The 15,443-nt window shown below is 41.6% G+C and overlaps 1 protein-coding gene across 4 annotated transcripts; it reads right to left on the bottom strand.

Moving 5' to 3' along the window:
* Positions 1-713: 713 nt before the first annotated feature.
* SIRT5 (sirtuin 5) lies at positions 714-15,323 on the bottom strand. Of its 4 annotated transcripts, none has more exons than XM_083449619.1 (9): positions 13,076-15,323; positions 9,803-9,934; positions 8,215-8,348; positions 6,151-6,376; positions 4,942-5,029; positions 4,285-4,338; positions 3,997-4,114; positions 2,788-2,903; positions 714-2,445 (listed from the first exon to the last, which is right to left on the bottom strand). In XM_083449619.1, exons 2-9 carry the CDS (start codon positions 9,915-9,917, stop codon positions 2,370-2,372), a joined length of 927 nt encoding a protein of 308 aa, XP_083305745.1. In that variant the 5' UTR covers positions 9,918-9,934; positions 13,076-15,323; the 3' UTR covers positions 714-2,369. The 4 variants fall into 4 exon arrangements, with proteins under 4 accessions (XP_083305745.1, XP_083305743.1, XP_083305746.1 ...); XM_083449617.1 differs by lacking the exon at positions 13,076-15,323 and adding an exon at positions 12,216-12,448; XM_083449620.1 differs by lacking the exon at positions 13,076-15,323 and adding an exon at positions 11,996-12,405.
* Positions 15,324-15,443: the final 120 nt, after the last annotated feature.

Genomic DNA, 15,443 nt, shown 5'->3' with positions numbered 1-15,443 from the left:
CCGGAAGCAGCCTGGCGGAGCGGGGACTTGCTAGAGCGGACTCGGCGCGCGAAAATAAGCTTCCGGGCAGGCGGCGTTGGCCGAGCGGCGAGGTTCCGAGGGCGTTGGAGTTGCCCGTCGAAGCCAAAATAAGTCGATTAGTAGGGATGTTATTCTTCCCTCGCTCGCCCTCAAGGGATGGCAACACAGTAATATATCTGTTGCTCTTTCCAACTTGGTTCTTATTTCTTGTGGAAACGTGATTTTTTAAAACCGCGACAGTTGCAACGTTGCTGCAGTCAAGTTACTGGATCGGGGCGGGTTTTGCTGCAGCTTAAGGAAGGTTTGCACTGAGGATTTTATAAGTAAAGCAAACTAGCCTCGACTCTTTAATTTGCAACATTAAGGCTGAGTTTGCACAGCGAAGCGATCATAATCCCCTCTCAGCACAAGCTTCCCCCCACCCTGAAGTACGGGTGTCTTTAACAGTGCATCGGGATTGTTACAGCAAATACCCCACCCCAACACACATGCCCACACAACAGGACCAAAGTTAAAAAGAACAGAAAGTGCTATTTGTTCATGCTTCTGGATGGACACCCTGGTGTCCAGTCACAGCTACACTTAAAGCTTGGATTCCGCCTCTGGACAGGGAAAATGCAGCAAGAGGTGAAAGGGGCAGTCTGAGTTCCATACGCAGCAACCAAGAGATTCAGTCAAATAGATACCAGTGATTCTGTTTTCAGATTAATACGTAGTTTATTTTCTTTTGTGAAAGAACAGTACAAATCACATACATAACTTCCCCTCGCATTGTTAGCGCATAAGGCGTCTGCGCAGCAGAAACCGCTCCATTTCTGACCCACTGCCCAAGATTCCAATATCCAGAATGCAACTGCGCTTAGGCACTAGCCAAAAGAAACGTGGCAAAAGCATATTCTAAAACAACACAAGCCTATCCATGTTTGCCCAAATGTAAATTCCATTGTGTTTGCTCTCATATAACCATGTAGAATGCTGCCCAAATTGTTACGTTTTTAAAAGGCACCAGTCCAGTGCCATTCTATAGCTTTCGCTGCAAGAAGTTGCCATCTAACATTTCTTCAACATGATTGTTCTAAGATTGAGGGTGATGCACATCTTTGAGCACCAAACTGGCATGAATGCACCATGTGCAAGGCTATACTCCTTTCTCATTCTGCCAGATGGTGCCAGCATAAGCCCTGCTGGCTTCCCCTTCTAGGCCATTTGTTTATGGGGGTTGGGGGATGTTAGCTTAAACTGACTTCAAATTTTGAGAGAGCTTATATTCCTTGCAGCTCCAGAAACTTTGCTCATGACAAAGCCTCTTACAATTAATGAATAATGATAATATATGTGAAGCACACTGATTGCTCCAAAATTCTTCTATATATTATATATTAATATTAAATTAAAAAAAGGAAACTGCAGACCCATATTATAATCAAAAAGTTGGAAGTTCTGTTTCACAGTAACTCAGCATTGCGTTCTATTCCATTTCCCAGTTACTGATGTTTTATCATAGTTGAGAGGAAGTACAAACATGGTTAGTGTGGTATCTAATGCAGCACTAATTATATACTGTAATGAGATCTGCTAATACATATTGATGTTTTGATAGGAAAACTGCTTTGGAACAAAACAGACAAAGCATTGGTTTATCTTAGTGACAAAACAAGTAAAAGACTAATAAAACAAACCCACAGATACATTCATACAAGTCCAAGAGCGAGAAGAAATTAAGCATGTATACTTTGCACATGGATGCTGCTACCTATGTTCCTTTAATTTTTTTCTCACACTGATCACCACAAAGAAATGTGCACCATCCTGGAAGTAAACCTTTTAAGAGGATTGCACTGCTTCATGAAAAAGACCACCTTGTTCATTTTCCTACAAAAACTGGAGTGTAGACTATATGAAAAGCTGTCATTTGCCCCATCTGGTTACTCTTACCTTTCTCAGAATTTTACAGTTGGTTTATAAAATTATTTTGTGTAGACACAAAGAAGTGTAAGGTCATGATGAAGTCCCTCCCCATTATGATTTGCCAAATATGTAGCCTAATATTGCAGGGCACAAATGTCTTCTTTTGAACTGCTGGCATTTTTATGCTCTCATTTCACATAAATCGTTTTTGTCTAACAAAAATGTAACCGCTTATCCATTGTCCTTGACTATGACAGCTCTTTTGCTTTGCTCATTCTTGTAACCAACTGGAAAATCATGATCTATTTTCTTCAGTGTCACCCTTAGATCCTATTGCTCACTTGCAGGCATGATGTTTTCTACAAGTCCCACGTTTCTCTTATGCTTGCACCCTGCTGAATGAGCAGCTGGGTTTTTTCCTCTGTGTTGCTGATAAATGTTCATGAGATTATCTCAGTTTCATGGCGTGCAAGTGCTGGGGGCAGCGTGGTACCACAGGGACCTGAGAAATGAAACCTGAAACAGAATCAGGATATAAATAGTATTTAATCAAATATAATTGTACTTCGGCAAATAATTCCAAAACCCTAACCCTAAGCAAATATCAGAACATTGTTAGTCCTTTTACCTATCCCCCCTTCCATAAACCAGTAAATCTTTTACATTTGTTTGATATCCCATTTATTTCTATGGAGTTTAAGAAGTTTAATGGCAAATTTGCTGGTCTACAGATTAGGCTGCAAGTGAGAAAATTGCGTTGCCTTTGCTAGCAAACATTTTAGATACGGCAGGTTTTACATTTTTATTAATTCTGCAGATAATGGCATTTACTAGTTCTAAAGAATATTAGGGTGCTACCTGAACCTATCTGTGGCCGGGGTGCTTTGCATGTTGAATTCTGCAACTGCCACTCCTCTGGCAGATACCTGGGGAGCAAACATAGCAGCAGGATATACTATAGAGGATGTTCCAACCTGAGAAAGAGAAGAAAATGCAGTGGTTCATAAGCATTAACCTAGCTGCCCAAAACTTTGGCTTGGTGCAGCTATCACGTTTTTTCAACCAGACATTGGGAGCGCCCTACAGGCTCCTCCCCATGCACCGCTCTTTTCAACATTAATCATACTATAGCTTGAGGACTGCATTGATCTTTTTTAAAAAAGGGTTTGTAAACCAGCTGCAGGACGTGGGTGGCGCTGTGGTCTAAACCACAGAGCCTAGGGCTTGCCGATCAGAAGGTCGGCAGTTTGAATCCCCACAACGGGGTGAGCTCCCATTGTTCAGTCCCAGCTCCTGCCTACCTAGCAGTTCGAAAGCACGTCAAGTGCAAGTAGATAAATAGGTACCGCTCCGGCGGGAAGGTAACAGCGTTTCCGTGGGCTGCTCTGGTTTGCCAGAAGCGGCTTAGTCATACTGGCCACATGACATGGAAGCTGTCTGCGGACAAACGGCAGCTCCCTTGGCCTATAGAGCGAGATGAGTGCCGCAACCCCAGAGTCGTCCGCGACTGGACCTAATGGTCAGGGGTACCTTTTACCTTTATCTATGACTACTATTACACCATTGTAGACATATCTGGTTGGATCAAAGATTAGCACAGTTTAGGATGTTTCTGTGTGCCCTTAAAATAAGTATTGTGGGTAATGTAAAATAATTTATACATATACCACTGAAAGCCACTGGTATGTGATAACCTGCCAATTCTATTGGAAACTGTAAATTTCAAAAAATGACAAGAGCCTCAATGCAAAGGGAACTTCACATTTATTGGTAATTAATTTCCTTTTGTAATCACCACAAGTTTAAACTCTGTTGAAGCTTGTTATTTTAATACGATGAATGCTTTAAAAAGATCTGATCATTCATTGACAATATTTGAGCCATCAACTGAACAACTCAATTGGACCACTCAAATGCCCAACCTTGTGCTATGTGAAAATATTGACATTTCATGTCTGTTATATTTGACAGTTAACTTCATGAATCCTTTCCTGGGAAGCATGAGCCGATACTAAGTTATAGGCTCTAACAAATTAAAGACAAAGAAACAGACCAAAAATCACTTACCACCAAACAAAGATCACAAATCTCAAGTTCTTTTTCAACCTCTGTAAGAATATCAGAATCCAAAGTTTCTCCGAACCATACAACATGAGGGCGCAAGAGGCCATTGCATTCTTCACATCTGCCAAGAAAAATTATGGAGATATATGTTAGACCGCCACTAAGCTGGGAAGAAAGCAAAGCAATTAAAAATCTTCATCTAGTTTATTATAAATTCTGCTGCAATATGTTAAGTAACAGAGCATCTCCTTTGCATGCAATTTTTGAATGCTTCAGCAGCTCAGCACTCACCGAGGAAGATCTTCTACAGGAATCTGGCTGTCCTCAGCATCTGGGTCTGGAGCACTATAAATGCAAATAAAGATTGTGAACATTGCAAGTGTAATAATAATAATCATCATCATCATCATCATCACATGGGGTGGAACTCAATGTCATGCTCTTCCAATTCTTTTTTCTGTGCAAGCACCACAGCTTGTGAGATGGAACAATCCCCCTCTCCTGCTCCCCTGCACTGTTCTGGGGGTTCTCCCAACCTTCCAAGAGCCAATTTTGGGTGGCACGCAAAGCCCCATATGCAAGCAGAAATAATTGTTCAAGGCTTCTGCTGATGGGCCTGGTTAGGTAAATCCTGCTCATCAAGTGGTATTCAATGCTGGTCCTACTCAGAGCAGACTACTTAAACTCTATTACTGGGATCCAGACTGGTGTGAAAGGCAGCTCTACTCTTGAGCAGGACAGGAGCTTTTAATCATTCCCTTTAAGCATCAGCCCCCACACCTGCAGGGGGGAAAACCCCTTCCAAAGGTTGAAGGGCCCTCTGGATCAGCACCCTATGAAGTATGCAGTATCTCACCTACTGAATGTTCACCTAATCTGACAGGAGAAAATGTCTACATTAGGAGCCAACAGACACAAACTGTAGGTAACACAGCACAGATCCATTACCCTTTCCCATCCAAAGCAGGACAGATTGGACTCTTGTGATTTGCTGTCACAGTTCCACAACTGGTGCATCGGGTTTTGAATAAGCTACCTGTAAGTAACGATCCCATATTTTAAACATGGACTTCACAATTGATAATACAAAACTTCTAACACGTCATACCAGCAGTGTGATTCTCATACATCTTACAAGAACTGAAAATTGCCTAATTCAACACTTTGAGCCTGGAAGAATATTATAAAGCATTTATTAGTGAAACAACCTACTGGCTAGCCAAAGGAGACTACTGAAATGTTTAAGCAACAGGAGCTGCAAAAAGGCAAGCCAAAATAAATAAAATATCATAGGTTAATAATTTTCACCATTTCCCAAGTAACTATTTATTCCTCTGACTACAAGTCATACACACAGACATTCTATAATTCTACAAAGTACATAGTCAACAGCAGATTTAGTGAGGCTACTTTTCTAGATTCTAAAAGTCATGCCTTGTAGAAGTAACAAACAAATTTCTTAAAAGAAGTGAATTAAATACTACAGCCAGAATCTGCAGAATCCCATTCCTAAAGCAGGGGCACTGCTATTTTTCCTCTTCTGATGGAGCCCCTTGAATGACCCCCATCCTTCAAGAATAGCTCAATCGGACAAAGGATGTTTCACTGGGAAAGGAAAATACCTCAACATGCTAGTACATATATGAAAGGCTGTGTATGACCTTCTGGGCCCTGATTTGTTTACTAATTTAGTTCCTACCCTCTATGGCAATTTCTAATGTGCCTTTCAAGGCTGATTTACACATTATACAGGAGAACGATTATTGAATTTCCCAGTGTTTTCTTTTTTAATGAAATGCAGCCATGCAGTTTCCCAATTTGATTAAAGCAGCATTTCTGCTTAATACTTCCTCCAACAAAACAAATATCGTTTCCCAATCAAAACCCCTCCTCTGCTTTTAATTCAGTAAAGAAAAAATACAGGTACAATTCTTTGCTATCACATGTTTACCCTCAGTCTTCCAGCTGCAATTAAGCAAGTTCCATCTTGTGCATGCCTTCAAAGAAACCTGAGAGAGGAAATGGGAGGGAAAATGTCCCATCGTAGCTAATTCTCAGGTCTTTAATTTCCATGTCTTTATGATGGGAAATATCAACAAACATCTATAAAGGATAGCTGAATGAGATATCTGTAACACACTGCTGGGGATTCCTTACCATGGATTTCTAAGAGGTGCTTTGTTCCTGCTTTTCTGTGGAGCTCATCAATGTTCTGCGTGATAACCACAACACTCCTTCCTTGCTTGCTTAGCCTGGCCTCACACTCTGCTATGGCAGTGTGTGCCGGGTTTGGATGTTTACTCATCATGAGCTCTCTACGGTAATGGTAGAATTCCCACACCCTAGAGGGATTCCTTGCAAAAGCCTCTGGAGTAGCCAGTTCCTGTGGGGTAGAGGGGGAGGAATCATTTGTTGCTTTGTCAATAGAACGCCCATACCTGATTATAAAGCCTCACATTCATTTGCAAGCAGCCATAAGCACAATATTTGGCATTTATATACTGTGTTCCAGTGTGTTCAGTACTTCACAGACAACAATGGAGTAATCTAGATCGAGGTAAATCTTTTGGGTGGTATTAAATTAAGTTATACTCGGAGAAAACTCACTGAAATTAACAGATCTAACTTAGTTGTGTTCATTAATTTCATTGAATCTACTCAAGGGTAAAACTTAGATGAGTGCCACCCTTTATTTGTTTTATATCACACACAATAACAAAACAGAAACTCAATTGAACAATATAAAACATGGGATCAGAACACTACTTAACAATTCAGAACTGAGAAGCCAATCAATAGGGGTTTCATACAATGCAACATTTAGATCAGAGTGTTGCTATAACACTGAAATGCATTCAGCTTCACAAAATCCCCTCTAGTTTTTCTGCCACTGTAAATATAACCACTTTGTACAGTAACTACCGTATTTTTCACCCTATAGGGTGCACCGGCCCATAGAACGCACTTTTTTTTGGGGGGGGGGAAATAAAGGGGAGGAAATTCCCCCCCCCAGCCCCAAAGAGCAAAGAAGCCATGACAGTGAGCAGGATGGATCCTGCTCGCTGTCCTGGCTTCGTTTTTAGCCTCAGGGCTGGGGGTCAGGAGCGAAGGCAAGGTTGCGCAACCTCGCCATCACTCCCGGAGCTTGCGGGGCTGGGGGCGGGGGAAGCCCGAGCTTCCCCCGACCCCAGCCCTCAGGCTTCCCCAGCCCCCAGAATGGGTCCGAGAGCGATGGCGAAGTTGTGCACAGCTTCTCCATCGCTCTCTGAGCTTGCGGGGCTGGGGGGATAGCTTCCTGAAGCCTGCATTTGCCCCTTAGGACGCACACACATTTCCCCTTCATTTTTGGAGGGGGAAAAGTGCGTCCTATAGGGCGAAAAATATGGTACTTTGTCTTTTATCTAACATGCCAACCAAAATCAATCCCTAGCTTGGCCAATATAAAGACTGCCAGTTTCTATTAATTTCTGCCTATCTGGAAATCTGTGTGTTTTGTTTAAGGCGTGGGACCGATTTGGACCGCAGCCAGACTTTACATTCTTAAAAATGGGTTGTAGACAATTGTTTCTTTATCCTAGAATCCTAGGTGTATAACCTGATATCTAGCAGGAACACCTAGAACAGAGCTTTCCAAACTGTGCGTCGCGACACATTAGTGTGTTGGCTGCAGTGTGTAGGTGTGTCCCACGAACGCTCCCTGTATGCTTATAGTAAAGCTGAATTACTGTGTCACAGAATGATGCGTGTCTAAAAAGTGTGTCACCAATATGAAGTTTGAAAAGCTCTGACCTAGCAGATACTTATTTAGCCTGAAATCACTATTTTGGAACCAACTCTACAAGATGACTTTATAGCTACAATAGACAACCTGAACTAAGCCATAGTTTGGTTTACCATGTTGTGCAAACCAGGCCAGTATCTCCGAGCCTTAACTACCTCCTAGGGTTGTTGTGAGGATGAAATGAGGAAAGGAAGGACCATATGCAATACCTTGGTCTCCCTGACGAAAAGGAGAGAAATAAACGTTTTAATAAACAAATAAAACTATGTCCTTACATTCCCTCAAAGCTACTAGGGTTGCAGTCCTATGCTTATTTGGGAGCAAACCTCATTAAACTCAGCAGGGTTTAGTTATGAGTAAATATGTGTAGAATTGCACTTAAAGGCTATTAAGTAGCAGTATCTAGCATCCTGGGGGGGAAAAGGGTCAGTAGCACACACCTGAGCTTGCCATTTCCTCCAGTAGCCCCCTGCACCTCGGAAGGTCGGAACACCACTCTCAGCACTGACACCAGCCCCTGTAATAATAGCTATATGCTTTGCTTTAGCAAATACTTCTCGAAAATCAGCCATACCTTTAAAAAAAAAGAGAAGATGAAAAAGTCAGATTTATTTCTAAATGACACATTTTAAGCACATACAAAAGCTATTTTTTATCTGAAAGTGGAAAACCAAAGTTTGAAACTCCTCAGCTTTAAAGAGGTCTGGAATGGATGACCTGGACAAATCAGTCTCTCTGAGCTTGACTAGTTTTGCCTGTGCTTAAATTTTGTATCTTAAAACTTCTGCAGACCATAATCAGAAGACATGTCTGACACAAAATTATGTTTATGTGTTGACCCTGGGAACATTTAAGAGTTTGATGAGTCCTAAAACGGAGGGTTTTTTTAAAAGCAAAACTGTAGCGCATTAATAATTTCATTCATGACGCAACTCGGTGTACTGAAGTATATACCCTATTGATCTTTAAAGGTTAGGCAGTTCATGATTAAAAATTAAATAAAATGGAATGTATGCTTTGCTTTATGAGGCCTCCATTTCAGCTCATTGAGGAATCTTACATAGCAAAACTAGAAAGTGCTTAGAAACAAGACCTGACCTGCTGATATTCAAAACTGAAGTACTTGGTTATACAGACTCTTGTCTAAACATAACAGAATACAACTTCTTGTTTTATTTAAGGCATTTAAATGTAAAAAATAAGTTTAAAAAATGAAAGTTGTACGGGTGAGCTCCTTTGTGTGGATCTAACTATTTTAACTGATTTATTCTTGTAAAATTAGTGATGCCTTCTTAGGATCACAAGTTAGTGGCCTTCTGGGTTACCTCCCGTTATGATTACATTTCTATATTCATGGCTAACACAATGCAGTACAGATTTAAGAAAAGCAGCAGGACCACAAATTATGTTGAACCATAACAGCAAGACCAATCTCAAATGGATTTAGAAATAAAGAATTAGCAACTTACAGAATTTCCAGACATTGAAAAAAAATAAGCTGTCTCACATTGGTAATATCCTGTTGCACATTATGAGGAACACAAATATTCTCCCTCCTCCATCTTTTTAATTTTTTTGTTAGAGCTAGCTGGGCTCTAAAAGCAGAAGAAAGCCCAGCTGTTGGGAAATATTTGTACAGGAGAATTTTTCCTTTTACAGAGCCTCCCTCACAATTACTCCCTTTTTCCACCGATGGACTTGAGGCACACACATTTGTAAAGACAGCATGCAGTTCTACTCTTAAACAGGAAGGTGAATAGATGTCTCCTTAATATCTCCTTAATGTCCCCTTGTATTTAATAAGCTACATTTTAAAAAAATAGGAGTAATTAAACAAATCTCATCATCTGTACAATCATCTTCACCAACATATCTCTCCAAACCCAAGTGATTCAAATGGAAGGTTTCAAACTTTTAAGAGTTCAAGATTCATTATTTACAACAGGAACAAAAATAATCAGTTCACAGAAATCATATTGTGTGTGGACACGAAAACAAATATACACCATGGGCAGAATCTTATCTTACTTGAACTTGGTCGGGCCATTTCAAAGCACGTCCTTTGTTTCTTGGAAGAAGCAGGTTTCAGTCCACAATATACTTGAGAAACCAGCCTTCTTGTGGTAAAGTGGAAAAGATTCATCAGGATTCCTTACGGTCCTAACATGGAAGAAAGTTAAATTTAAAAATCTGAATGTATTTGACAAGATGGCAAAGGAAACTCCATCGGCCTCTGGAGTTATCTGGGACCCCACTTCCATTGTGATTAGTGTCCTGCTTCCTCATTGGGTTGTTTAAATACTTGCCACTGTGCTCAGAAAGAGAGAGCTATTTCTGCAATACACTTTAGCTTAACAGCTGGAGACTTAGCTGAGGGAAGATTCTAACAGGAAGGTCAGCATGAGTGGTAGAAGAGCAACACTCATGGTACTGACAACTGCTTTAGGGCTAGAAGGGGAAGAAAGAAGACTATCTACACTTCTGTGTGTCTGTTGCTAGTTGCAATTGCTGCTAAACTGAAGAATGTGGACTTTGAATTGCAGGCCACAGCAGAGAGGCTCTGTTCTTTAACCTAGCCTTTGACAAGAGTGGTGCCAAATTAAGGTAAACAAATGTTTAGCATTTTGTCCTCGAGTTCTTTAATCAATTTTACTCTGGGGCATGGATTAAACAAAGTATATGAGATGATTCTCAAGAGGTTTTCTACAACACAATACAGTATGTATTTTAAATTCACTTGGACTATTAAAATTCCATTGTAAACAGGAATTCTCTTGTAGTCCTAAACTGCCTGTGTAAGCAAAGTTTTTAATTACATATTCCTTTCAACTGGATATTCTCCAGCCATATTTGTCACATTTCACAGAAACCAGGAGTTGCAATTTCCCCATCTTGATTGATTTACATACAAAAACTCTACCAAGCTTCCTAACCTGATGTTCCCGAGAGAGATGCCTCGTTCTGGAAAACCTTGTCTATTGTCTGACGGCAATACTATTATGTACCGATTTATACAAGCTGCTAGAACATTTTAAAAACTATTAGTTGAGCCATTCAGTTCTTTCTAGGCTAGGCAAATTGGATCAAAACAAACTCTGAAGGTTTGCTTACTACAAAGATCTCCAGCTAATGATACTTAGGATGCCAGATAGCATATAACAGATGAGAACAGTTTCACCATATTTAATAAAGTCTCATTCACCAGGACTTGGGCATTTCTGCTCTCAAAACATTATGTACTAAGAACAGAGCATTTTTAACAGTAGCAAGGTTACATCCCAAACAGTTTGTTTCAAGTTTAGGGTGGGGGTGGGGGGAGGTACATGGCAGAGGCCAGAGTGGGGCATATTCTGGATGTGAAACAATGCCACCTGAAGCCAAGTAAGCCTGAATCTACTTAGTATTTGGATGGGAAACCACCTGAATTATTTGGAAGGCAGGATATAAAAACATAATGCTGCTAAGAAAAAAGAGAGCAATACCTGGAGATCCATGTTAGCACTGGTATGCTTGCCTCTGAAACTGGACCACAAAGACCTATGCTGAAATCCAGTCTCAACTGACTATATATCGGGTTGGAAAAAACTTTCCTTAGCTACATACACAAAACAGAAGTAACAGCACCTGGATCTGGTTTCTTTAGCTACATACACAAAAAAGAAGTAACAGCACCTGGATCTGGTTTCTTTAGCTACATACACAAAAAAGAAGTAACAGCACCTGGATCTGCAGAGCCAAGCCTAGGAAGCCCTTTTTCTTTTTACATAAGCGCCCCTTTAAATTTAGGATCTATGCAGCTGATGGACCCCTTTCGATGTAAAATGAGAGGGGGTAAGGGGGGGGGGACACAACGAGAAGCACCATGCCTTTTATTAGAGCATTTTCTGTTCCTGATGAAAGAGTGAAGGAAGAGGCCTGGGGATAACACACACCCCACCGCCACACATTCAGGGGTGCCAACTTGAATAAAATATTGAGGGGGGGGAGGGAGGACAGGTAAGTCCCACCCCACATAATCGATTACATGACGTTGCACGCACACACACACACCACACACACACACACTATTGGAATGGCAATGCCCATCAACTTTAGGGGTGGGCAGCCCCCTCAAATATTAGGGGTGGCGGCGAAGGGACCTCAGTCCCTACGGAGTATAGGCTCCTATACTCACAATGTATACAAACACACACGTATGTATATACATACAAATACACATGCACTTCCTGGTGGCTTCCGTGAATATCGGGGCGAGGAAAATTGTTTTCTCCCATGTGTTTATTCCGCCCTGAAGGTTACTAAGGAACGGAGGGGAAAGGCGCAAGGCCCGCCGTCGCCACGGAGGGAAAGGCAGCTGGCCGAGGAAAGCAGCGGAGAAGCCGCTCCCCGAGGGCCTGAGACCCTCACCTGCGCCCCTCGCCCTCGGCCCGCCGCTACTCACCACCGCCAGCACCGCAACCCAGCCGCCCGCCTCGTGAGGTCCCGCCCCGCCAGGCCGAGCAGCAGGAACAGGAGCGGCGACGACGGGCGAGGCGAGGCGAGGCGAAGGGAGGGCCCAGCCGCCGGAGCGGCCTCCGAGGGGCGCGAGGAGAGAGGCCTGCGTGAAGCCCGGCACGTCGCCCTCTCCCGGCTCCGGGCCTGATGAGAGGTTACTATGGTGCCCGAGGGGTCGGGCGCTGTGGAGGCAAAGCCCACCCGCCCCCTCCTCTTCATTGGCACGTATAGGGTTGCATTGGAAATCGCGTTAGAACTCGCTCCCAGAGGCTTTTGAAATCGATGCGTTTTACAGTTTAAAAAACACGTTTTACAATTACGTTGGAAACAAGCACATTGTTATTATTAATCCTTCTTTGTATACCGCCCTGGTCTCGGGGCGGTTGCAGCATAAAATCACAATATGAAAACCAACGAAATGCGTAATTAAAGAAAAAACAAGAAACAAGTCACTGAATAAACCACTCCCCAGCACATTTTTAAAGTTGTGACTCAGCCAAAAAGGCCTGGTTAAAGATCTGAAAGTTTATGCAAATACTGTATAGGGATTCATATTGCTTCGCTCAATACTGAAAGATTTACAGCCCGAATGTGTTGGTGAGCAGTTTACATGTAAACCATTAAATTATTGGGGGGGGGGGGGAGTGTTAAAAACAGGTATTAAACATATGATTAAAATCAACAATAGCTATAACTTCTACATGTGTGGGTAGACAAAGCAAAAATGTTTAAAGTGGGCACGTAAAAGAGTACAGTGAAGATGCCTGCTTGATAACAATAATCCAGAAGCACTGCCAAATTCCATACCTGCTGCTTCAGGGGGTGTGCAACTCCATCCAGGGCAGGCAGTGGACCAATTTCTCTCACATGGGAACCACTCTCCCATAGTGCCTGTCTTGTTAGGATTCAAGCTCAGTTTCTCTTCTTCATCCATCCCACCTCCATGGATGTGGCCAGCATAAGCCACTTCTGGCGCAACAGAACACAGAAAGCAGAGCAGCACACGGAAATGCCATTTACCTTCTCGCCGGAGCGATACCTATTTATCTACTTGCACTTTTTTGTGTGCTTTTGAACTACTAGGTTGGCACATAGCTGTCAACTTTTCATTTTTTTTAAAGGGAAATTCCCTTATTCCGAATAGGATTCCTCGCAATAAAATGGAAAAGTTGACAGCTATGGGTTGGCAGGAGCTGGGACTGAGCAACGGGGCCCCCATCATGTTGATTGGAACCACTGATCTTCTGATCAGCAAGCCCAAGAGCCTCAGTGGTTTAGACCACAGCACCACCCGCGTCCCTAAGGTAAAGGATCCCTGACAGTTAAGGGCTGAAGAAGACAGGGACCAAATACTAGGTCTCTGTCCCAGAGAGTCAGCCACTTTACTCTGACTGGCTGGTCTTTCAAAAATACCAAAGCTAAAATAAAACACTTGGAAGTTCAGACTAGGATGAAGGTTGCTGAAATTTTGCATTTTACACATGGAAGCTTAGTCCCTATCTATTTAGACTAAAGCTTTAATCAGTGAAATGGGAACCAGCTCTAACATCTTTAAGTAGATAAATACTAACAAAGAGCAGTGCTATAGGATCTGAAGTTTCTGAATAGCCAAGCACTTTTGATGCAGAATTACATGAATGCTTTATGAAAATCTGAATTATGTAGAAAAGATTGTACATTTAGTTAGGGCTGTCCCATATGTCCCATTAATGGGATTTCAAAGGCTTTGTCCTGGATCTTAGGCAAGTCCTGGATCTTTTGGTGTTTTCCTAAATAAAGCTCATCAACTCTTGGGGTGTCCTGGTTTTTACTTTTTGAAATATGGCAACCCTATTTTAGGGTAGTAGGTTACCGGACACCACATTTTAGTTAAAATGGAAGTCATCTAGTTGAAATGAATCTGTATTAGTCATAGATAAACACAGCTAAAGGAGCAGACTCAATTGTTTCAAGGACAGTGGGACATTGTTTGGCTTCTGCTGTCTCATAGCTGCAAATTGTCAACTTTTGCATGAAAACAAAAAAATGAAGAGGATGATGTTCACAAAGTCTGTAAACTCTGAATTAGAATTTGTTGGGACATTATTTTTGAATTGTTAAATGGTCATATATATTTTTTTGTTTAGCATGTCCCCCCCCCCAACCTTTGCCCCCTAATGGACCAACAGCCTCAAGACTAAAAAAAACACATAGGTTACCTATTCCAACAAAACAAATTATTGTGTATGCTTTAATGAGACAGGTTGAGTGAAAAACATAACTGGTACATTAACTAAAAGCAATCTTTCATGTAGTGTAGTAATTTGACAATATTTTATCTAAAGCTCTTAACAAAGTCCCAGCTCTGCATAATATAAATAGAATTGTGTGCACAAATTATATGGCACTTTGAAGACTTCTGCCAAAATCAGGCTTAGAAACATGCTCAAGTAATCTGAACATTAAGATCACTTAAGCAGTCATCATTCTATAATTTGCAGTACTCTCTGAATATTTATTACAGATTACAAAATATTTTTGTGTTTCAGTAGAACTGTGCTTTATACTGATGTATTCACACCTACCTTCTCAAAAAGCAATCTATTTCAGCAATAAAGGACTTCATCACAGTATGCTTGACATCCAAATGCATCCAAACTGCAGTGGTACTTTGGGTTAAGTACTTAATTTGTTCCGGAGATCCGTTCTTAACCTGAAACTGTTCTTAACCCGAAGCACCACTTTAGCTAATGGGGCCTCCTGTTGCCGCTGCGTCGCTGGAGCACAATTTCTGTTCACATCCTGAAGCAAAGTTCTTAACACGAGGTACTATTTCTGGGTTAGCGGAGTCTGTAACCTGAAGCGTATGTAACCTGAAGCATATGTAACCCGAGGTACCACTGTATAGTTTAGTAAGACATGAACAAGACGACAGTCTTCCCTCTACCCCACACATGGCTAGGAGGGTTTCAGAAATGTTCACTTCTACTTTCAGTTAACCACAGCTTGTTGAATCGTCTAAACTATGAAATATGCTTATCATTAATTCTGGTTTGTTTAAATAAGCCAGTTTTACAAATATTTATTTGACATTTAAAATAAGCCAATTATCCAGAGTTTGTCACATCTGAACAAGACAAACCATACTTAACCAAAACCAAAAGTTTCCAAATGCCTCCTGGATGCATGGAAGGAG

This window comes from Podarcis tiliguerta, assembly GCF_965153285.1.
Source record: "Podarcis tiliguerta genome assembly, chromosome: 7".
In the NCBI taxonomy this organism is placed as follows: domain Eukaryota; kingdom Metazoa; phylum Chordata; class Lepidosauria; order Squamata; family Lacertidae; genus Podarcis; species Podarcis tiliguerta.
Note: the sequence above shows the minus strand (reverse complement) of the source record. Positions and strands in the feature narration are given on the sequence as shown.